Source organism: Poecilia formosa, unplaced genomic scaffold (assembly GCF_000485575.1).
Source record: "Poecilia formosa unplaced genomic scaffold, Poecilia_formosa-5.1.2 Scaffold1, whole genome shotgun sequence".
Lineage (NCBI taxonomy): Eukaryota > Metazoa > Chordata > Actinopteri > Cyprinodontiformes > Poeciliidae > Poecilia > Poecilia formosa.
In genome coordinates this window covers 5,194,728-5,219,668 of record NW_006799940.1, presented here as the reverse complement: position 1 = coordinate 5,219,668, position 24,941 = coordinate 5,194,728, and the positions used below count along the sequence as shown (strand labels likewise).

At 40.3% G+C, this 24,941-nt stretch overlaps 1 protein-coding gene across 1 annotated transcript; it reads right to left on the bottom strand.

The window, feature by feature from the left end:
• LOC103135235 (pleckstrin homology domain-containing family G member 1) lies at positions 1 to 24,941 on the bottom strand. The gene is made up of 16 exons (XM_016669110.1): positions 24,403 to 24,941; positions 19,149 to 19,249; positions 17,001 to 17,070; positions 11,569 to 11,615; positions 9,110 to 9,260; positions 8,645 to 8,776; positions 7,308 to 7,490; positions 7,110 to 7,205; positions 6,659 to 6,745; positions 5,858 to 5,891; positions 5,648 to 5,740; positions 5,500 to 5,561; positions 5,227 to 5,418; positions 5,013 to 5,132; positions 3,076 to 4,885; positions 1 to 2,047 (listed from the first exon to the last, which is right to left on the bottom strand). Exons 1-16 carry the CDS (start codon positions 24,793 to 24,795, stop codon positions 1,068 to 1,070), a joined length of 4,551 nt encoding a protein of 1,516 aa, XP_016524596.1. The 5' UTR covers positions 24,796 to 24,941; the 3' UTR covers positions 1 to 1,067.

Genomic DNA, 24,941 nt, shown 5'->3' with positions numbered 1-24,941 from the left:
ACTTTAAAGTGTCTTTTATTGTAACGTGACTTTCCTTGCGAGTGAGGAAGTGAAATCAGTAGTGCGATAGTGTCCCATAAAGTAAACCGTTAAAATACATTTGCATTTGAATAAAGAAGAAACAAAAGACACCAAATACAGTACTGTAGTCTTTAAAACCAATTCACCTGTTTACCCTTGTGGTCCGTCCTCAAACCAAAACTAAAATGAGCAGATTTAAGGAAAATAAAACAGCATCTACTTACATCATCTACTGCATGTAAGAACCATTTCTCACAGATGAGCTCAATTTTAAAAGAAATGTATACTCATTATTTATTAGAGAATATCTCAATTTTCTTTAAGCATGACTCCCTATTGGTGACCAAAGTCGGAGGAAGACTGACTCACTATTTTAAAAATAGACTAAATTTCCAAGTGTATGTACACTTAACCTACTGGATGTTATAATACCCCCAAATATTTGTCTTTATTTCCTGCTTGTTAAAAGATCCTAAAAGTGACTAGCTAGCCTGAGCAGCACATCTCGAGTTGCACAAATATTGTATTGTAAAAGCAGTTTGTTCACAACTGTTCGATATTATATAATAGCACAATTAAGAAGACGAGCGGTAACTGTGCTTTCAGCTCTAGTAAAGATGTAAAGATGACGAGAGGTACAGTCGTCCTTAAGAGCAAAATTAACAGATATCCTGAACTACTGCATGTGTACAGCACAATCGGTTGTAAATGTTTCTACAAGGCTCAGATGTAAAGCAGTTTAAAAGTTTTAAAATCACAATTCGTCACAATGAATTCCACCTCTCCAAATTTTTGGAAGGAAGTTCACGTAAAAGCTAATGATGTACTGTTTTGACCTTTACTTGTGACCTATACCATCAGTAACAGTTTGCTAAAAATAAAGCTGCAATCCAAGGTTTGCTTTGATAGATGTATTATTTTTGTCTTAATATTTATTTTTCTCATCAGCGAAAGGTGTGGCATATTTGACGCAAAGCAGCGCTGTCCCCTTTCAAACTATATGCGGTGTGTTGGTGCCGTTTTTGGTTTTTAGTTTCCGTGTAGCCTTATGCGAAGCTACTGGAGCTCAAACACTGGAACTTCTCCCTCAGAGACTGGACGATCTTGGGTTGGTTCTGCTGCGGCTCGCTCCACAGGTACTTCTCCAAGTGCTCACGCTCCAGCGGCCTCAGCGGGTGGCAGGAGTGGACCGGAGTGCACGGCAAACTCCGGGACTGGACAGCGCTCCAATTCGGAGTTGATCTTGTGGTTCCCTGGTTCAACTTGTCGCGCTCGGCTTCACTGTCATCCTCTGAGCGGATTTCAACGTAGTCATCGTCATCTTCCTCATTGTCCTTAAAGTTGGCCAAGTAGTTCTGAGTGGCGTTGAGGATGCCACTCAGAGCAGAAGCGCGGTTCAGGACCACCACCTGCTGGCCATCGTGTAAGGTGAGGTCCGACTGTCTGAGGGTGGTCTGGTCTGGGAGGCTGCTCTGACGACCGGCACGCTTCAGACTGGGTCCACGAGGTCTGTCTGTGGAGGGATCCACATCAGGTCCATTACAACTGAGCCCAGACTGCCGGTGGTTGTCTTGCTGGGGGTTTGTCAGAGAACCAGCTGACTGAGATTGACCCGACAGGGAAGACTTCGAGGTGGGAGCATTAAAGGAAGGATTTCTCTTTATGGAACTGTACACATGCTCTTCTTCACTTGGCGCGGAAATGCACGAGCTCCACCTCTGTGACGTACTGGGCGGGGTGGTCTTGAGAGAAGGGACGGAGGTGGTGTGGGTGAGTCTGTGCTGAGACCTGGAGGACGTTTGAGCGTCTGTTCCCCCGCTGGATGAAGACATGAAGTTCACCAGCTCGCCGTTGCTGTAGATGGAGTGGAGCCAGTCATCATCCAGAGAAGTTTCCGGCATTGACGGAGAAGATGGCAGGCCTGGGTGGAAGTGATGCGAGGAGCCGGAGGTCTGACTGGTAGAAAAAGGAGTGTCCTTAAACATCACCTGGTCGTAGAGCTGAGAGTATTCCGCTATCCTTGCACCTGAGAGGGTAGCATAGAAGGGATAAAACATTAAAACCGAAAACTTTATTTTGTTTATATAGGCAAAAATGCAACGTTTTGCAACACTAGAGTCATAGAATAAATCCGATAACATTGACACTTTTATTTCCGTGAAATAAATTGACTAAAAATACAATTTCTCTGTAGAACTTGCTGAGTTAAGAAGCCATTGACACAGACACTGACCTCATTAGAATGTCTTCTCTACTAACCACATGTGACCTACCCCATTTTTGTTTCAATTTAAAAATAAAAGCTATAAAATCTCCTTCCAACAGCATGTTTTTAAGCAGGATGTAATGATGCACCAAGATATCAACCTTCAGCTTTAGCCGTCCTGAATCAAATATGCAATCTATTTTCAATCAGTAGGTGCCGTGTGCCTGAACTCTACCCATTCACGCTAACCGAGACACGCTTTAGCAAAGAAGCTGTAGTTGATGGATGAATCATGAAAGTTAGGAATTTTCAGCTTTAGTGTGATGAAGGATAATGCCGTAAGAAGCTATTTAAAAGGAAATATTTTCTACCAAATTCATACAGGCTCTTCATTCAGCCTCCTACAGCAAAGAGCTAGCTCATTTCTGCGAGCTTGAGCAAATTCCAGGAAGACAGAACAAAATACGACAAAGTTGCTTTGATTTATTCTTTTTAAGCTGAATATGAAACATTTTGTCATATGCGGAAATCTAAAAGTGAGAGTAAGGGCCCATATCCTTAATAACTAGTGGGACTGTTTACAGTTAGTGACGCTAATCACCAACATAAGATGCTAAATACAGTTAAAAATGTCTCTTTCAAATGGGAAAAGCCCTATTTTGCCATGACAGTAATCTTCTAGTTTATATAATCTTTGACAAACTACTTGCTTATTTTTGAATTCTGCTAATCTGCTAAACAAGAGAAATTGTTTTTAGAACGCACTAGCAAAACTTGGTGTACATGTTTAGAACGATGCAAATTAAACAGAGAAAGCAGCCATTTTGTAGATAAATGTTTCTTCTCACCTATGGCTGCACCCCCTTGTTTTTTCTCCTCCAAGATGGCGGCAAGGTCTTTCTGTTTCCTTTCCGCTCTGGCTCGACCGCAGGAATCTCCTGGGTCCATGCTCCTCATTCGCAGCAGCTGGTTGGCTTTCTTGATCTTCTGACTATATTGCCTCGCCATCAAGAACACACGGCTCTTTGTTTTGTCCATGAACTCCAGGGGAAAGTCCACAGACTCAGCCAGCAGGAAAGATGAGTTTGCCAGGGGGGAGTCCAGCCCTGCCAGCTCCCCTGGAAACAAACTTTGGAGGTCCTTCAGGGCGCCCTCTCTCGGAGCAGCGGTCCGTTGCGGCAGCTCCACCAGATCATCGTCCTCAAGGCGGAAGCTGCCGCTGCTGAGGCGCGCCAATCTGTTTCGGATGCTCTTCACTGTGCCTGGAGGGGGGTCCGGGGTGGCAGGAAGGGGACGGGATGCAGGGGCAGGACTGTGGATTTCTTCTTCAGTGGTACTTTCATTTTGACAATCAGGAAGGTTGATGACTGGGATGGTGAAAGATTGTGTGGAGGTGACAGGTGGGGGTTTGGGTTGGTGTGCTGGTTGGCTAGTGCGTGTAGGGCTGGCAGTTTGAACAGCAACCACAGGGCAGCTTTTTGTAGGGCTGGTTTTAGCAGACAAGATCTTCTTAGACGACTCATTGGAATTCACAGGGAATGCAGCAGGAAGTCGTTCAGCTTTCTTGGTGTTCTTCATGTAGTTTTCTAAGTCATTACAAAGCTCATAAACCTCCTCAGACATCCGATCAGCTCTCTTGGAGTCCCAAGGAGAGACTTTAGATGCAGAGGCAGGATAATTTGGCTCCGCAGAGCAGAGGACAGGATTAGATGTGTCGGATTCTTCATTCTTTCTCAAATGGAGGCTGTCCTCAGAAACAAACTCTGCAAGACTTCGAGTCAAATCTTGCTCTGATGATAAACTGCCCCTTTCTTCTTTTTCTTTACTTCCTTCATTGCTTCCCTTGAGCTCCACTGACGGTGGCTCTCTGAAACAGATGGTGTCATATATATTTTCTTCAACTATCTTAAGATCACAGCTCCCATACGGCTTCATGTCTTGTGTGGAGGACCGGTTGCTTTCTGATGAACTGTCTGGTTCAATGAGAGACTCTCTGACCTTTGCAGCACTTTGTTCTCTCGCCGACTCTTTCTGCACCTGGATTTCATCCGCATCCCTCCTGATGAGACCCATGCTCCTCAGGTCCTCGTAGCTGATGTTGTCATACACGTTTTCAATATCGTCCAATGTCAGCTGCTCGGCTGAGGAAGACCCAGATATGTCATTGCTGGACGATTCGGTGTGAATCACTTCCAAATTGCTGTGACCAGTCTCGTCATTCCCTGGTCTCTCTTGAGCCTCTGTGGCTTTCTCTCCTGCACTGCTTGCCCTTCTCAGGACTCTGCTGTTATCAGCGGGAGGGTCAACTTGAACTGTGGGCACCTGTTCAACATGCCAGCTGCAAGGCCGGGCTGTTCTGGGTGACGACGGAGCCTCCAGTCTCTCGGCGGGAAGTTCTGGCTCTGCTGCGCTTGGTTCTGTGGGAACAAACATTTGGTAGATGTCCTCCTCCTCCTCATCTGGCTGCATTGTTCTCTGTCGGGTGGGGAACATGGCCCTGCGAGCCCGGTGATCAGCCCAAATGTTCCTCACTGAATGGTCCGTTTCTGTCACGACTACAGCGGGAATTGGAGAGTCTGGAGGTTCCTCTGTCACACGAGGGGTCCTGAGTAGTGGAGGATGGTGACTTCCATCCCTTACTAGGGATTCCCTGGCTCGCTAAGTTAAAAAAGTAAAGCAGAAGTATAAATGTATATGTGCCGAACTTCATCTGTGGACAAAATGACGTCCTAAGAAATGGATGCTGATGCCAAGTTAACATTTCAACCTTGAATTATTATCCCACCTGCAGATCTGAGGCACTCATGTTAAAGGATTTCCACTGCTCTATGCTGTCAACAGACGCCTGAGGGTTCAGTCTCTTTCTGCTGCCTTTGCCGGGAACTTTCAGTCTCTTTCCACGACCCTAAACAAAGAAACATTGGGGCACAATAGTTATAATGAATAATTCTTGGGATACAAGCGTCTGCTCAATCTGAGTTCATCCGACATAAACTCACAAGAATGCTGTCATCCTCATCGTCAGCATCCTGCTGATGCGACTCATCCCCTTCCTCCCTGTCGCTGTGCTCGTAGTGATCTCCAGGGTCCAGGGACTCTTGTGATTGGTTGATCAAGCTGCGGCTGCGGCCGATAGTGCCCAGAGCCAGCTGGGACACGGGGGACAGCAGGGTAGCACCTAGACTGGTACGCTGGGGAGGAGAAGAAGCAGCAGCATGTTTAAATATGAGTAAACAATCACAACTGGTCTTAACTGTTTGAATGTAGCTCACCTTTTCACCATCATTGTTTGCAGCATTCTGCTTTGCGTTCTTCAGTAATTTGGAGAGGGGCTCTGGGAAGGTATATTAACTAACATTTAGAATTACCTCCTAAAGTTTCTTTGGATCAGTATCTTTATTCAATCTTTTAATTTATCACCTTTTCTCCGTCCTCGACGAGGAGTGGGGCCTTCCTTGGTTTGAAGAGAATCCTTCTTCTCACCATCAGGGCTGTAGTGAAACCCAGGGTGGTCTAAAAAAACAACAACAACAAAGATCACAATTAATATTTAAAAAATATGACCACAAGTGTATGGATAAGTACTACAATACAAAAACTGGACATGAATTCCATGGAGGCAGCACTTACGTTTTGCATCCATCTCCAAAATGGCTTGTTTGGCCTGGAATTTGACAACATGAATATAGAAAAAAGGTTACTTCATTATAAGATTAACAAAGGGCTTTCTTACACTAGGTGGCGCCACATTACAGTTTTAATTTGTTTTAGCTTCAGTGGTTAAAAAGCAGTCGGTACAATCAATTGCATAAAATTGTAATAGTATTACACATTCCACTTTTCCAATTATTTGTTAAAAATGGAAAAAAAAAATTATATAGTTTACCCTTAAGCTTCCTAGTTATGAATTATGTAGTGTTATATTACATAAAATACATTGAGATTTGAAGATGTAATGTGATAAATGTGAAAATGTTCAAAGGGATTGAATATTTTTGTAAAGGATTGCAAATTAACTGTGATAAAGTGCGATATCCAACTTTCTGCCTCTTACAACATAATTTCCGTATTTTATTAAGCATAATTGGACACACCGAGTAAGATCTAGATGAATAAGTTCACAGCAATATCAGTCATGCACAGTACAGTATGTTTTGTTATCTTGAAATACTTTTCTAATTGTACTTTGTTATTGTTTTTACTAGACATAAGTAGCATTGCACAACAGTAATGCTCAGTGATTGTAATCAAAGGACATAAATGTCCAACTTTTTTTATAGGCAGAGTATCAGCAAGACAAAAAGGTAATAAATCAATCAACAGAAAGCAAAGAACACAAGAAAATGTAAAGTAATATATGGACAGGATAAAGAGGACATATTGGTGATATTTCCAACAAATTCCACTCAGTCTGCAGTGAGCTCGTCTCACCTTGGCTGGAATTTTCGCTGGATGGTTTTCAAGTATGAGCCTTTTAAGGTGCAAGATCCACATACGCTTGTCTTGCTGGGATTTGGCCTGAGGTTAGAGCACAAAAACAGAGGTAAGAAGATTATGTCATACATGGGCTTCAAATGGGGCAACATGATTCCTTTAAAATACGACTCCTGCACATCACACGTTAGATGGTCCCCCCCTCCCAGATGAATGCCCAAAAAAGAGCGGTTAGGAAACAAATATCACAGCTTTTAGCCATCAGACACTCAACATGTCTGAGCAGCTCATTTTAATGAGTTTTAATGTGCAACAAAACGATAACAAAGCTGTAAACTATCCTCACTCTTTCTGGCTCTTGCACAATGCTGCCAGTAGCTGCAAAGGGTTTCCTAACATGTAATTACAACCAAAGCAACATTTGCATCTGGACACTGTGTTGCTGTACCTGAACTGTGTGCTGTAGTTTGGGATTCTTGTAGTGAAACACACTGAAACTCAGTGGTTCTTTAGGAATGACCTCCACCAGCATAAGGTTGCAGCACTGGAGGAGACGAGCAGAAAGCTGTCTTAGAATTGCTGCTACAGAGCAGAAAACGTCTGGTACTTGGAGTATCTGTGGGGCACTTCAAGTTACAGCACTGACCAGAATGTGAGCCTTATATGTGTAGGTTTCTTCTCGCTTCTTGGTGATCAGCAGCAGTTTGTCAAACAGGAAGAGGGTTCTTTCATTCTTGGCTCTCTGCAGGCGAAACGTTCCTTCGAGAACCAACTCCCCGTATCCGATCAGATCTGGGCCCTTCCAGTTGGTCAGGAGGCTTTGGATTTCCTGCAGTGAGGATACAGAGAGGAGTTAGACGATCATGTTTATTTTGACACAAAACAGGAAGAGCAATTATGTAATTGCAATGAGTATAGAACATTTCGGGACTGTCCCAGAAAAATAATCACACAATGGAAGTACAATGATTGAGAGTGAGACTTCTTCACTATACATGCTACAAGAAAAACCTTAACCAAAGCTTTTTTTTTTTTATCTAAAATGAGTAATTACATTTTCCATCTCACTTAAATGTAAAGGCTGATGTTTGTTTGCGAAATGTTTCAATTTGGATTTTCTGTAATTTCAGTCTTAAGTCATTTGATGCATTCTACTTTTATTGCCCATTTATTAATTTGCTGAAAATTAGCACTTATGGCTACATTAAGCACATTTACATAATGGACAAAAGGTAGAGAAAATAGATTAAATGTCATTAAAGCACAGAAGTTAACATAACATAAAAATTTAGAGTGGCAAATAAAGAAAAATATATGATGGGAACATAAAAAGGGAGATGCACAAGTTTTCTTTGAATAGCTCTGATCGGTAATCAGCATATCAAAAACCAAAAATCTTAATTCTTTACCATTTATTAAGTGTATAAAAAAGGTGACAACATTTTTGGTCTATGCACTTCTGTAAGCTTAAGGCAAAAAGAATCCTAAAGTTAGAAAAAGATGCTTTGATACATAAATTCAAATACTCTTTGAAATTCCTTTGTTCATATCTCATGAATCTCAGGAGATTCACATCTCCTGGCTCCTTCTGTTTTACAAGTAACTGTCCTTAAAATGATTTAAATCAGTCAAAACTTGAATTAGAAAGTCAAACCTCTAAAAAAAAGACTTAAAATTAGTTTCAGCCAGTGAAAGCCTGATTGATGAATCTCTTGTATAAAGCCCAACAAAAGCTGAAAATACATCTTGTGTCGATAATGTTTTTACACATTCCTGAATTCCTGCAGACCATCCCGTCTCCCGGCAGATAAAAGAAACAAGCTTTGCCTTTTATGCCTTCCTTATGCAAGGCCATCATTAGGAGGGCATCTTGCGTAAGATATTAGGAATATCGGGGCTTTGGTGATGAGTTCACATGACTGCTCAGCAGGATAGGAAAAGAACGGTCCTTTTTAAGCTAAAGAGTGGCCAGAAAGCTTTTACCTGCAGCCTGACAGCGTGTTCGTGTTTCCTCTTCATGTCGTTGATGTGCCAGGCCACTCTCTGCATGGTGTCGATGGCTTCCTGCACCACCTCGTAGGTCTCTGTGTCCTTTTCCATATGGTTGGCTATCTCCTGTACCATCACATACAAATGAGCTTCAACTTAGCAAATGCACACACACGCGCACATACACACAGGAATGCTCACTTATTTTGTGTATATAAGAAAGGAAATACAACATGGGCATTCACAAGAACAGTCGTACTGAGCGCCATATGTTAGAACATTTGGCTTCTCCAACAGAGTCAAGCTTGAGCCAAGTCAACTTGACATTTGCAATGATATGGATAAAAAAAAATATTAGTTTGTGCTTGCAAGTATGTTCCTGCTCTGACAAAGGTAATTTTTTTTGCACGCCATTTTGTGTGTGTATGTGTGAAACTGACAGCTGGCAGACAGACTTACGTGCAGCAAGAGGTGGTACTTAAGGATCCGCTGCACTGGCTTGAGCAGGTAGGAGCCCAGGGGCAGGGAGTGCCGCAGAGATTCCTGGCGCTCGCGGAAGAACTTGGCCAACGCCTTGTTCCTCATGCACTCGGTTAGCACAGCCACTGACCTGTGGAGACAAATCTCAGGGAATAAGATGTCAGAGTTGAGGAAGCTGACGGCAAACTGGACGAAGGAAACTGTGACGTATTCTCTGAGTGACGATTCAGAAAATGACAACTTCTGATGTCTGAAAATAATTTCCTAAAAGCACAATACAAGGAAGATGAACTTAGGAAAATTTGACAAAAACCACAAGAGTTAAGATTTCAAACAATGGGTTAAGCATGGGTTACAATTTACATCATTTAATGATACGCATGGACCCCTAAAGCAACAAGATGATTTAAATTATTGAAATTATTCACATATTTCTATGTTACAACTACAAAACAATTTTGTGGTCGTAACAATGAAGTAGTATATTGTTGTAAAGTTGAAGAAAAGTGTTACATTGCTTTCTAAAAAAAAGTATTTCAGAAAGCATCTTCTGATTTTATTTAAGTGGATCAGTGTAATGAGCATAAATACATACAACGCTTTATAGATGATTAACAGTAAAGAAAATATGAAAATCATTCACCATTGTTATTTCCACTTCATAATTACAAGCAACTTTGTTATGGTTTAGAATATAAATCCCAGTAAATCCATTGAGGTTGGTGGTTTTAATGGGAGAAAGTGGTTAAAAGTTCAAGTAGTGAATGTTTGCAAAACAATTTTAACCTGTCTTGTTTCATAGTACATTGAATCATACCATATATTTCTGTACTTCTCCACTGCATAAAAACTTATTGATCTTGCTGCCATACGTCAGTGTGGGATGTCAGTTTAACTGCGTGACACATGTCGAATGCTTTTGGACTTCACCAACTTAAACCAAATTTTGCAACTCATTCCCCTGAAACTGCAGCCCTTTACAACCTTGTAAGAAGCAGATTTACTGCCTGGCATAGCTTCGTTGCTGTGCAACCTACAGAAGAATAAAAAGCTTTTTCGGCACAGTGGAACAAGACAGAGAAAGACAGTTGTGAACTTGTCTTTTTTTTTTCTTTTTCGTCTCGTGTATATGTGTGTGTGTGTGTGTGTGTGTGTGTGCGTGTGCATGTCTGCATGTCTAATTCCATTCCAGTGCGGCTCCAACACAGGCCTCACATTGTTCTGGAGGAAACCCGACCTTAGAGATCCCAATGGCCGTGATGCATCCACAGCCTTAGTGAGCGTGCGTTTATGTGCAAAGCGTCTCCTTGTGTGTGACCTCCGCTGGGGTCGCCAGCTGTGGTGTGGATGTGGGAGAAGGCCGACCATAAACGGCTGATGACGGCATACAAATCAGCATTTAATTAGTCAGTAACTTGCAGGCATTGTCCTCTCCTGTGCTTTTCTTGGTAAGATTTGTAGCCTGAGGAGAAGGTGTGTCGGACGGAGCAGTTTGTCAGAGCACAAAAAATAAACTTACGTTTCAGGCCGATTTCATCACTCGCAACGTTCGCAACGACACAAAAATACCCCAGATTATTCCCCCCGGGTGTCCCAAGGCACCGCAGTGCTTGCACAAAGTGGAATAAAACATTAACGCCATTAGGTACGATAAGGTGACAACTTTAATACCCAGTCTGTCAGCATGTGATCCATTACAATAAGAGAATGGAGGGAGAGAAAAAAAATAGTGAAAGGAGCAGGAAGGAAGGCGGAGAAACCCCGAGGCACATCTGATGGCAGACACTTTGACTCCTGCCGTAGGAGGCCTGCAGAAGAGTGTGTCAGCTTGTCAGAGAGGGGTAAAATGTACTTCACTGAATGGCGCTCACAATAAAGCATGTGTAGATGATGAGGGTGGGATAACATCCATACACAAATCTAAAGAGCAGGACAGATGACAACACTTCCAGGAGGGGAGCTGAAGTTCATAGAAAATAGCTTTACAAATAAGAAATGTAAAAACCCCTTTTGGATGAATAAAGGAGTCCGTTTAAATGGGTTAGGGTACAACTTTCAAAGATTACCGGTCTTTGAACACTTACTGTATAATGCTCACAACGACAACAAAGAAACTCAACTACTTATATTTGCTTAATCATTTTCATGAGGAAAAAAAATATCCTCAACAACAATTTTAAGCAATTTTGAATGGTAGTTACAAATGGCTACTTTTCCAACTTTCTGCAGCAGCCAGCTGTGCTGCATCCCAAACAGCATGCTTTTACCTAAGCAGCAGAAACATGAGATGATGTAGCTTCAGCTAAGATTTTAGGGATTTATTATTTTCTGAGTGTGCAATGATGATACCATTTCTGTTAGCGTCTCTACTTCTTTCTGTACCTGCAGCCGTGAAAGGACTAACGGACATGAACACTCAGAGAACAGTAACTTCTTACCGTGGATAGTTAGTGCAGTACTGGGTATAAATGTGGAACTCTTCACTCTGTAAAATAAAACATAACAGGAAGAGATGAAGTTTAGGGAATCTGCAGCAAACAGAGTATAACCACAAAATATCCATAGGAAATGTGTTGGTTCAGAACAGAGTTTGTATCATTTGAGCTGGAGAGTCAGCTCATCAGTAAACTAAATCTTGGACAAAGGGGAGTCTTGATCAATTTAGTCTCTGGACAAATCAAAGTCTTGACCAAAATAAGTTGCCATATTGAACACGATACCAACTAACATCCTGAAACACTTGGGACACTTGACACCATGCTATGCTGTTGACCAAACTTAGTTGAAAGACTAATAGTAACCTCAGATATGAAATCCAATTTGGGTAAATAATTCTAAAAACCTGGATTTTTCTTTATATTGGAGCAAACATCTTAATGCATCATTTGAATTACAAATACTCAGTAAAGTCAAGACTCCTTAGGCAATAAATGCATGCCATCTGGAAATAATGGAGGTCATCGAAAGCATGACTTTCTTCCTTTGAGAAATTCCACAAGCCTGTAGTGGATCAATCTTCATCTAGTAGTAGTTCCTTCCATATTAAATGTTCTCTTCAAAAAACAAAATGTTTCTCTCTTATAAAACAAGATTGATGGAACAGTCTGTTTATTTCTCAAAAAAACATGTTTGTATTTGCAGAATGCTTTTCACTCCTGTAACCTGAAGACGCCTTATTTTTGTGTACAGGAAACTCAAAAATGGCTTAAAGTCACTAAATGCCTTCTGAACTGACATTTTATACCTTTTCATATGTTATTTATTTAAAAATGGACTAAACTGTGCAGTCTCTCCAAATACCATTGTGCACGGATTTTACGATGATGATAAAAACTATTTTATTCCTTCTTATCTAGCTGAATAAGTCCTTCGCCATACTCTTGTTTGACTTTGCTGCTGCCACCACAACCTCCAGCACATTCCACTATATTTTATGATTCAGATCAGAAGTGTCGTCGAGTCTCTTCTATGCTTATTTTCTCATAGTTAAATTTCACATTCACAATCCTAAAGTTTCCCCAGTGGTTTAGACCGTTCACTAAAGCAACTTCTAAATGTGGACACTCCAGATGTTTTTGCTTTCTCTTCTGGAAATTTATCTTCTTTTACAACTTAAGGTGAACTTAAGGCTAATGTATTTTTATAGGTGAAAGTCACAGCTTCAAAATATAAAATGAAATGCTCACAATGATCTCATTTTCTTATGACTGACTGCAGTGACGATGTCTGCGAGTTTGAAGCCTGCAACAACAAACTGTTGAAACGGTGGGGTGAACAGAAGGTCTGCATTACTCTGTTTGTATTGTTGCCTACTATGCGATATTTAATGGGAAACTGATTTAAGGAAATCGAACACCAGCAATGTTTCTCTGGCAGCATTTAATAGTAATTTAATGCTGTGGTAAGGAGAGAATAAATTACTAACGCATTTTCATACCAAAGACTCGGGTGGGCATAACAACAAACTTCTGGAATATAAGAAAAAAGTGCATCTAGAATAAACATAAGCTAATGGGTTTGCTTAGCTTACCATCTTTATTTAATAACTGTTTAATCTGTGCTTGGAAGCATTGCTTTTTTCTAGTTGTGTGGTCTGCAATTTTGCTGCCAGGTCTCCCTGACAATCTCTAAAGTTGGTTAAAAACTAGAGATCAGAAATTGGCCACAAGATTCCAATCAGCGTGTCAATTGTTTTGAGTTAAAATGCTTGCCATTTTAAACACTTCTTCCCTATATTATATTAAAAAGTATAGTTATACATACAAGTACACATAGACATCAGCAACAATCCAAGTTATTTAGCTTCTGAACAACTCGTATCTATATAATTTTGTTCCGTTTATCACCAGTTTCACCTTATCTGCAGTTAATTTCAGCTTTGATGACTAGCTCTTTATTTCATGTTTACTGCCCTGCACAATCAGAGCCCACATACAAGGCCTCCACTCTCCTCTGCTCACTCATCCCAACTGAAACTCGTGCTTGTAGCTTATGATTAGCAGAGCTTCCAGCCTTTAATTCGCAGTTTATCCCAACAGCTCTGAGCGGGCGGATTAAATTGCCCCTCATTCCTCATCGCCGCCCCTTTAACTGATACATTTTCCCACCTTGCATACCTCTCTGAACATCAAAAGACATCAAAAGGGGCAGCGTGACTTTATCAAACCTGGAAACAAGGTCTCCTCTTCGCATCAGTCAAGATTTCACTTTGTTTCTGTTTATGCAACATCTTTTCCTGAAAGGTCAGTTATGGACATTTTCAATTCTGTCTGTCCATGTTGTCCTTTTAAGTTTTGAGATGAACTCTTTTCTCTTGTGAAACTAGGACTCCATGTTAACTCTGTTGGTTTTTCTGTGTGTGTGAGATGAGCAGAGGACCGAACAGAATGCAAGATTTCAGGAATAAACACAAACAGAGGGCAGATGACAGAAGCCTGTTCTATCCTTTGTACACATGCAAACATACAAAGCAAACAGACAGTTATGAGCATCTAATCCATAGTAAATTAACATTCTGCAGACACCACATTTATGCAAAAAAAAACTTGAGCTTTATCTCCAATTTAATCCGATATATAAAGCAAAGTATATAAACAATGTATTCCACCAAAATATACCAATAGGAACTCAAACTCTTCTGAATTATTAGCCTGAGGTACTTCGTGGGAACCGTCCTAAATTGAAAAGCAAAGCTCCTTCTTCCTCCTCCTCATTGTCTGCAGCATGCTGCCGCCACAGACTGGTCCTAAACACAACCAGATGTGCCACCATCGATTTCTGATGACAAACACTCCCCAATGCACACTCTTAATATCCCTCTGCAGCTAAAACACACAAGACCGCAAAGTACATAAATGGCCCTATGGAAGCAAATTTTGCAACGTTTGCACACACTGAAATGAAAAAGTAGCCACATCTACAGAAACTCTTTGAATCTAACCAGTTCACCAGCAGACCTTGGAATAACTCACATCTGTAATACACTTCCCTTTTTTAGAAATATATACAAGCCATGGTAAATCATATAATCACCACATGCTGATTCTTCATGTTAGAGTTCTGAATACTTGTGTGCAGCTGGTACCCATGCGGAAAAGGAGACATCTTCCTCTGCAGTATAGAGAGACAAATTATATGGAAGGAGTTTGACTTGTTGGAGCTGAAGCCAGTAATCACTACAGAGCGAAATAAAAAAAGGTTCATGCTGCTTCACAGCCCACTCATCACTTTAATAACAAAGTAATAAAGCCCAAGGTTTTGCTGCAGCGATGATTTCCCAAGAACAGACCGATCAGAGTGAGTCAGCAAGTAGGCATTGAACATTGTAAATCAAAAAAAAGAAAAAAAAAAAAAGTTTTAGCTTCTTGTGTAATTGTTCTCTTTGTGCTTCAATCAGTACGTAGCAGCCCAGGCAAGACTTTGAAAGGCTTACTCATGGCAAGAAAGGTCAAACAGAAGAGAACATGAGGATAAAACGCCAATTATCTGAGACAGATTTACAATGGAATCCATATCTTCTTCAAAAACTGTGCAGGGTTGTGATTCTTGGTTGTTAAAACATGAAGATAAATATGCTTATGAGTGGTTTTCTGGGTCTTAGCAATCATCATTGAGTAATAAAAAAAAAGAAAGCTCTGTTACAAGACATCAGTCTGGAAAAATATGAAGTCACACATGCAGAGAAAACAGCAGCTTTAATTACCACGCAAAGTAGGAGACGATCAGTGGTGACTAAACACTTGCAGAAGCTGAGACTCATTTCTCCAGACCATAATGACAAATCCATGCAACCAGAGTTAATCATTAGAAGACTAATATAATTTGGTGTTTGAGAATGTGCGTTGTAGCATAATGGTTTCGGCATAATTTTCAGGCATAAATTAAATACTTAAACAGGACATTTCCAGTTTAAATCCAAAAGTTTTTTGTGGCTTTGAAGAAACACCAACTTTAAATAAAACCTGCAAAAAACATCCTAGGAAACGATAGAAGGATGGATTAAAAACAAATTAAAGCACAGATAGAATGATACAATAATAAATGTACACATTTATGCTCTGTCCCGTCGCTTAAAAGTTCAGAATTATTTTACCATTCTCTATTTTGATTCTTCCCACTTATCCAGATTTGGAAAATACAAACAAATTCCAAACTTTTCCTGACTCTGCCAAAACACTAAACCATAAACTGCCTCTTCATCATACAATGAAAACAGAATTGGTATGAACCAAACCTTCATTAAAGGTTTATTTGTAGAGAACCTGACAAATAGATGTTAAGCCCCAGTAAAAGAGAAAAAATAAAATATCAGAAAGTTGTGAGGCAAGGAGTTGGTTTTATGCCATCTAAACGCGGTGCAGACATTTCATATGTTTTGTAATATTGTACTACTGCAAAATGGTGGAGGCATTCTTTTATCTCGCCATGATTCAACCTCACTCCTACATTAAGCAACTTTTAACACCGCAAAGATATTTCATTGCCTTAATGATCCACATAACAGCAATTACAAGAAAGAAAAAAAAACAGTCAACATCATATGACTCATATTAGGTCCAGTAAGTAGTTGCACTTATCTGGAACCAAAAGATTACCACAGCATTTTTTTTCTCTGACAAAAATTTTGTTTTGAGAGTTCCTACAACATTAATCAGCAAGATACAGGATGTTTATGCATTTCAACTAATTACCCAAAAAGTCGTGTGGGCTGCAATAAAACAAAACAACAAAAAAAACAAGTGTTTCAACAACAGCTGCTGTATTTTGACAGTAAGTGATGCTGAATGGGTGTTTCTCGTTTTTGTATCTGGTCAGACAGTGGCTGTGTGGTTGTGGGAGTAATTGCAGTATGGCAGGGCGGGAATGTAATATGTTTAGTAGGAAGTGCTGGAATGCAATACATTATCACGGGACATGATCGTGCAATCACTTCTGTGGGACCTAAATGAAGAGTGGGTGTAGAAGATCAGCTGAACCACATGAACAGAGGAATTCTTGAAGTAGAGTTGCTTACAGAAGCACTGCTATTATTCCTACTGTTGAAAAACGATGACTGCATTTTAAATAATGGCTATAAATTCCTGTGAAGCCGTCAATGCCTTCCTGACCACCCCTGCTGCTAGTATCACCTATGAACACCTCGCCTCTTAATGCTTGTAATTTTCTGTGATTTGTATTTCTTAGAGAAGAACGTTGGCATAAAACTAAGGTTGCATGGCAAAAGTTGCCAATCAGACTGCAGAAGGCAGTTGCACAGTTACAGCTAAGTCCTTCAATAAATGAAAGTCATTAGCCTTCACAACTGAAAACTGAGATGTGAACAAAGATAAAAGAGAGAGAAGGGGAATAAAAGACGCAGGATCACATTTACCTTGGATACGAAGCACTCTGCAATGGCCACAGGGTCTGCGTTGCACTTCTCCAGCTCGTGAAGAAGATCCCTAAAACAGACGACAGATGTCAGAAGCAAAGTAGGAACTGTGCATGCTGTCATTTTCCTGATTTTATAAACTTTAAACTCCAAAGCAATTCCTCTTAATTTCAGGAGTAGGAGGCAGGTCAAATGGCGACTCGCACTGAGCAAATGAACTTCCATGTATTCACACAACCAGCTCCCATGTGTAAAGTTATATGGGTATATTACTGCACGCTGAGGAAAACGGACTGCTGCTGAGGTTATTGTTCTGTGGCAAGAGCATGAGGTCATCATGACCGCTTGAAACTGCTTTAATTCCTCCTTTGACGGGCCAGCTTGTCTGTGTGCAACTGCCGAGAAATGAATAGGTGGGAGAAAATGGTCGTGTCTCCAGACCACCATGGGCGATGCTCCACTCGCCACATCTTCTGGATTTAGAACTCACAAGCGCACAAAAAGATATTGTAAACACACCTGACTGCTGATCGAAAGCTATACTTAGACATCAGCGAGCACCTCAACCCAAATTGTGGAGCCAGAAAGAGAACAGGGACTCGGGGTGTGTCTTTAAGCTGCAAAAGTCGTTTCCAAACAATATTTCTGTCAGTCTAAATTAGCTCTCTGAATACTTTTTAAAATTATTGTTTTCACACCATAAAGCTACTTCAAACACTGTCAAAATAATGTTACTTGCAGTTAGTTTTGACTGATTTAACATTTATGGTGCACATTTTATAGTGAGGCACTTAAAATAGTTCCTCACACTGTGGGCCCAGTAAATGGAGTCTGAGGTCTGAAGCCACATGTTGACTAATTTGGCAGCATGCTTAAGTTTATTGTCCATCTGGAAAATATATTTGTGTCCAAGCTTCATCTACCCGGTTGATGTCCTGAGATATTCAAGTATCTCCACATATCGGACTTTTTTCATAGTGCCATCCATTTTCTGAGTGTACCAGTTCCTTCATCCACAAGATGATGCTCCTATACACACGTGTTTCATAGTGAGGATAGATTTTCAGGCTTGCTTTTTATGTTGTTTTTCAATTAAACACCTCTTCATCATCGAGTGTTTGGACAGCATTTTGCTTTTGTACATTTCTATGTACATTTTGCATAAAAAATAATCTCTGAAACAAAGATACCACCTCCTCTTTAAACAGTATGGCAGATGTCTCCATTTCTCTTCTACTTGTGCATAATTATTTGAACAGATCAATATGGCAAATACAGGCATCTAGAAATTACACCCAAAGGAGGATTCAGATTCGGAAAGGTTCAAAATTCACTTCCTGTTGCTTTGGCTGGCATGCTTTTGTTTTCCAAAGATTTCATGAAAGGAAGCAGCGGTTTGGAGGCGTTGTCCTTAAATACATCCACAGATCTGTCTCCAATTAATTCAAACATCATGAATTACAAAGCCATGACTTAATCATCTGGGCTTTTCCAAATTGTTTAAAGTCATTAACAATTGGACTTTGAAAAAAGCAACAAAAAATATAATTATCTCTCAATATTTTGACAGTTGGCAAAGAAAAATACATTTGGTAACCTTAAGTGACCTAAATCAGAAAAGATGAATCTGTTAAGTAGACACCACACCAATATGACTTAGTAGCAATGAAAAGCACTTCACTGCAATCAGAAATAAAATGTCTGAAATAAAACCTAATGTGGCGATTTAAAGCTTTAAAAAAAAAAAAAAAAAAAAAAAACTTTCTGAAAGTCTAAAGAAAATTTGATGAATAACCTTTCATAATGCTACATGAAAACTTTTCTTTTTTTTATCCTTTTTGGAATGCATTGTAATGTAGCTGATGATATTTCAGACCATTAGTTTTTTTTTGCCAGGTTCTTTATAAAAGGTAATCTAATTATTATTTTTTTTATTGAAATCCTCACTGCACACTGATATGGGTCCACTCTGGAGAGTTATCAGAAAACAGCCAAGGATGATTTTCTTCCCAGATATCAGAATCTAAAAATGCTGTAGACTTTGTCAACTAGGCTGCCAGGGACATCAACTGGTCTCTGCTGTTACAATTTCATGTCTGACTTATTTCTTGAGGTTGAATCCATTGGGCTCTTGTGTGTGTTCAGTACCTGTTAAAGTGGTAGATGTCCCGGATGTTGCCGAACAGCGAACTTTTATCCTCCGAGCTCAGGGCCAGTCGAGACTGGTTACTGATGCACTCCAAGTAGTCCTGTAGAGACAAAGGCAGAGCAGTCAGGAGAGGGACTATAAACACTAACGTTCACATCTTGATTCACTTAAACTCCGCTGACTTTGTTTCATGTTTTCAGCCTTTCCCTTCCCCCTGATTTTCACTACATCAATCAAAGATTAAAGAATCACATAAAAAATATTTTAAAATCTAAAGTTCTCTTAAAAGTGTGAACTTTAGAACGTCATGGCTATATTAAAGTTAATAAGTCCCCAGTCTGGTGTGAATCTCTTCATTTTTCCACTCACTTTATTCATCTAAAAACACCCAACCATCTGAGATAGAGATTTGTCTATTCTCGTATTTAATTGTGCAGAAACACTTTAATCCAAAACAACCCTCAGAAAGCTTTCTGAATAGCGTTTTGGCTTCTTTTAAAGTTAAAAGCCTGCTCACTTTCCGTTTTCTGTAAACAGTTTGACGAATAGATGGTGCAGGCTATTATGTTAATACAAATTAGTTAAAGACAGGTTTAACAAGACTTCATTAAAAACAGGTACGCGTCAGCTTGGGAGGATTTCACTCGGCACATCTTATCACTGCCTCAATCGCATCCGTTACTGATGGGTGCTGATACGCGTGTGGATGGTGTTTAGACAAAAGCCTTCAGCTTCTCTCAGCCCTACAAACGGAAAGTGAGACGTGAAGAAACTAGGACGGGTGGAAAGGTTTCCATGCAAGTTGCATTTGGACTTTCTACAGGAGAAACTTGTTGCACAGCACTGACTGAATGTACATGTCACTTTGCACTAAGGTGGCAGTCAAAGAGAGATCACTAATGTAAAAACTTTGTGTAGCGATATCGGATAGGACAGATATATCCAGAGTAAACATCCATTATGAAGTGTCTGATATGTCGGTCTCAGTCGGAGCTCTGGTAGTATCTGTTCCTGCAGGTCCGAGTTCATTCCAAAACAACAAGCGTTGGCAACCACTCCCCACCAGTCAAAAACCTACGCACACTTTGGTAATACAAACGATGCGCTGGATGAACATGAGATACAAACTCAACACTATTTCTGTAACCAGACCCTGCAAAGATGTTACAACACTGAGAAAATAAGAAAAACAAGACTGTCCTGAACCTGCAGAAACACCCAGTAATCATTTCATCACATAAAGCTGCCTTTATAAGACACAAAGAAGAGGGAAGGTTTAGGGAGTTTCCCCATTCGTTTTCTTCAATTTGTTGACTGTTTTTTTTTATTATTTCTATTCTGATGGTTAACTCAAGTTCCTGTTGTTGTTTTGTTTGTTCTTTAGTAATAAGAACAGCCGAACCCTGGACATCAGTCCTTTCATCTGCTTTTGTTGAGGTCAAAGGATGAAAAGCTACCTTGAATCAGTGTGTAGACCTTAAATGGGCTTCACAACTTTTTATTAGGTTGACGGTCTCCATTTTATTTTACATTGATGCACAGAAGATTTCATGCTTCACCACTGCAAACAAGGATTAATTAATTAAGTGTGACTTTGATTTGCCTTGGAAATCTGAGATGACTAGTTGTGTCTAGTTCCAACTTGGAATAGACAAATTAGCTTAACAACAACTACGTTTATTGTTTTTAGAGTGTCATTTAGATTATTAAATTATCAGGTTGGCACAATGTGCTTTCGAGTGCTTCAGGAACCCAGGGTTACTCATGCAACTTCTTTGAAGAAATACTTCTTTAAAAATGTGGACACTGACATTAGCACTGGGGACGTTTGTGCTTGCTGCAACATGTTTTGCACCGAGATGTTATTTTAGATTTGAATAGATTCAGTGACAGGCTAACTCTTTTTTTGAACAACTTGCACACAACAATATTCTTTTCCAACATCCCATCAGATTGTTTTTTTGAAGCAAATCTTAACGCCCGGATGGGCGAAGTCGTCACTGATCCCCGTAGAAGTGTTTGCGTGTCAGATTTACGGGTGTATCAGAAACATACATACAGAAGATTCTGGTTTGAAACCTTTGTGAAAAAAAAAAAAAAAAGAAACGAGAAGCAATATATTGCATTAAAATTTTTTAGCACATTACAATCTATGTAATTAACTAATCAAAAATAGTCTCAACCCTAATTCAAACATTAAAAAAAAATCATATAGATTGTGTCCATTATGGTTAATAACATACAAAATATGAAAAGTGCAAGACATTTTATTGCTGCAGCTCTGACTCCTTGTGGGAGCCATATTGGATATTGAGCTTAGGATGATTGGAGGGACATCCAATTTTCAGAGTTGTATTACAACTTTGGAAGTCAATCTTTTATTTTATGACTTTTAATCTACAAGAGAAAAAAAAGTTGACATACAAGTTGAACTAAAAGGCATAATAAGAAATCACTGATCATGGCTTAAGACAGGAAAAAGTTTGGTGGGAAAGCACAATCAACCTCTAATATTAATTGATAGATCCAAACATTTGAACAACTTACTAGACTTCAACATACCATCTTAAAGGTTCCAGAGCATCACAAGTTAAAGTCAGCTTGATTAGTTCTGCATTAATTAGGAGAATCAATCAATAGTTGGATTGTGGGATGGAGATTCATCAAGTCTGTCCATCCTGACAAAATGGACACTGTCAGGATCAAAGGGTTTGAGGCATAGACTGGGATTTTGGAAATCCACTACGGACAGGCTGGTGGTTGTGCTGAGGGCTGTGTTAGCAGGTCATGTTTAGGATTTGTTGACTTTCAGCAGCAATATGTAAGGTGATGCTTTATTAGCCACAGGGTTAGGGATCTGACCTGGCGTGACCTGCTCATATCAACATGCTCCGCCTCAGTGAGCTCAACAAAGGTTAGCGTTCAGACCAACACATGCACACACCTGAAGGTTGACTCCCTCCTCTGAGCATCAGACATAAGTACAAACCTGATTCTTTCATGTGTTAACCATTAACCTCGAGCAAGTCTTTCCCCAAACATAACCCTAACACTGCGCCACAGTAGGAAGTGATTACTCCACACAATGCAGAGTGCAAACATCTCAATCTTCACGCTCGAGTATTTTCATAGGCCAGGAAATGTCTGCAGACTATTTCCAAAGTGATGGACAACTTTAAATGCCCCAGTTCAAGAGGGAGTTTGGAAAAGTAGGAAGGGGGAAAAAAAAGATCCAAACAATTTCTAAAACTTTAAACTTAGCCGACTGTTGATGTATTGGTCTGGTTGCACATAATAGTTGAGGGAAGAAATTACTGATCATGCAGAAGTGAAAAGACACCAAATACACAGCATAGTTGGTTAAACCCCTGCCACAACTTCACAAAAGATGAAAAAATGCACACACAGAAATATTTAAAATCATTAGACACATCACTAAGAAGAAAAAAACAACAAAAAAAATCCCCGGAAAAATGGGCAAGAATAACTCGCAACAGCAGTCCTGCTGACAGATGATACACAGGTGAACGCAGGGGAGCCTGGGTAAATATTTGTGCTGAGGCCGTCACACCCTCTTCCTTTGCAGGAAGCATTTTGGGCAGAGGGATTTACTGCAACACAGACTGCGGGACAACTCACACTGGGCAGTTTGCTGTGTGTGTTGTGTGTGTCTTTGTTTTTCTTTTTTTTGCTACAAGAAATAAGAAACCTCAGGTGCAGAATTTGCTGCCATTGGTCTGTGAATTGAAAGCAAGTTATTTTGTCACAAGTCAGCACTTTGAAGGAAAATAAGTAGAAGGAAAATAATAGATGGTTTTAGAAAACTTAAAAACTCTAAAAAGTGTGGCGTGTATAGACTTCACCTCACACACCAAAGTAAGATCCAATAGAACCAGCTATCAAATTGGAAAGTCTGCCTGTGTGTAATTTAATCCAGTAAAAGACAGCTGTTTAGTGTTGGAGAACATTAATAACTTAATGTCATGTGCTTCACAAATCTGGACTTTATGGAAGAGGAGCAAGGAGAACACTGACAACAAAGCTATGAGAACAATTAAAGATTTTATCATTTTGGACCAATCAGTAGAAATAACCACACAATGCTTAAAGCAGAAAAGCAGAGCATGTGTTTGAAGTCCACAACAAAGAAACTGAATACAAGCACAAAATTCAGAAAGGAATGGGAGGTAATGGGAAAGAGTGCTAGCTTTGATGCAAGCCACTACACCCAGTCCTCAACAAAGCCAGTTGAGCTCAGTCTTCAGGCGATGTGTATTCTTGCAGTTCAAAGCCAACAACACTAAATGAGCCCATTTGCTTGAGTGTGTATGCATACAACCGATGTGTGCCAGCGAATGCAGGACAAAGGTACAGGGTGTCGTATGACTGGACCCATCCCCGCCCACACAGGTGACCTTACAGATTTCCTGCAGGCAACAAGCTGATGAGCTCAAGTGTGTGAAAAAACCCCCCATAAAATCGAAAGGATGGGTTAAACTTCAACACACTGCTTGACACACAAAAAAATATTAAAAGGTTTTTCTTTTAAGCGAATTTATTCTTACTATTTAAAGGAAACCTACCATATTTTATCTTGTAAACATTAAAAGTATAAAACGTGAATAAATCATCGGCCTTCTCATTTAGTTTCAAAGTAGATCATTTTAAAAACACCATATCTCTTACAATGCTGATGACATACAACTTTAGAGTTCTATGGCAACTTGAGCTTTATCTACTAAAATTACTGAAACCTGGATCATATTTCATCAGGCCACAAATCCCTCCCCTGGCTCCCTGTTTGTAAAAGGACAGATTCAAGGTCTTGTTGATGGTCTACAGCTCTGAATTGTGTTGGGTCTCAGTACGAAGTCAGAATTTCTAGCCATGTATGTACCATGTATGTACCATGTAGGCTCCTCAGAGAGGCATCATCTTTTTCTATGCTGATCGGGTCTGGTACCAGCTTCCTCAAATGCTTAAGAGTCCAGAAACGTTCAGTTTCATTAAATCAAAACTAAAAATGTGATATTTACTGTAATTTTTTTGGATAGATCAAAGATAACTTCATCATTTCCATCAAGTCTTTAACTTGCATTTTAGGGTTTGTCTTTATGTGATGTCTATTTGTTTTTCCCTTGTTCTTCTGATGCATTTCATACTCTGAATGTGTCATATCTCTGTCCTTTTGTTTTTTCCATAAAGAACTTAGAATTAATTTGTGTATAATGTTACAAATAAACACTAGTTTACCTCTACGATGCTGCGCAGGTCCTGAACATAGGTTCTCTCTGTGTCCAGAATCTCCTGCACCACCCGGTCCACATACGTCCTGGGTCCCTGCACCTGGCTCATCTTCTCTTGTACTTCTGGACTCAACTTGGGCTGTAAATGTTCTGTAGCAGTCTGTCTGCTGCCATCTCCATTGTTTCCCTCATATTCCTCTTCGCATCCCAGCTGCCTGGCCGGGACCAGTTCCAATCGAATCGCCCCGGAGTCCTGGTCAGGGGTGACGGGGTTACATTGAGGGGCCGCGACAAGGGTCGAACGGCTGCCCAAAGAGCAGTGACTGTCCCTGGAGGAGGCGGAGGAGGACGTGGAGCTGTAGCTGATGGGTCGTTCGGCACTGTCAGGAGAGGAGTCCATGCTGATGGCAGAGAAATAACGCGAGGAGGCGTGGCGGAAGGCCGGGTTGCGGAGGCAGCGTGCTGGGATGTCAACGGAGCTCAGGTCTGAGCCAGAGTCCGGGACTTCGGGAAGAGGAGGCAGCACATCAGGCAGGTAGCTATAAT

Bases quoted from the DNA above. Each gene is read 5' to 3' on its own strand.
- LOC103135235 (XM_016669110.1), bottom strand. From the start codon at position 24,795: ATGGACTCCTCTCCTGACAGTGCCGAACGACCCATCAGCTACAGCTCC. The intron at 19,250-24,402 runs GTAAACTAGTGT...TTGTCTCTACAG, and splicing joins ACCTGCGCAGCATCGTAGAG to GACTACTTGGAGTGCATCAG. The intron at 7,206-7,307 runs GTCAGTGCTGTA...CGTCTCCTCCAG, and splicing joins CATATAAGGCTCACATTCTG to TGCTGCAACCTTATGCTGGT.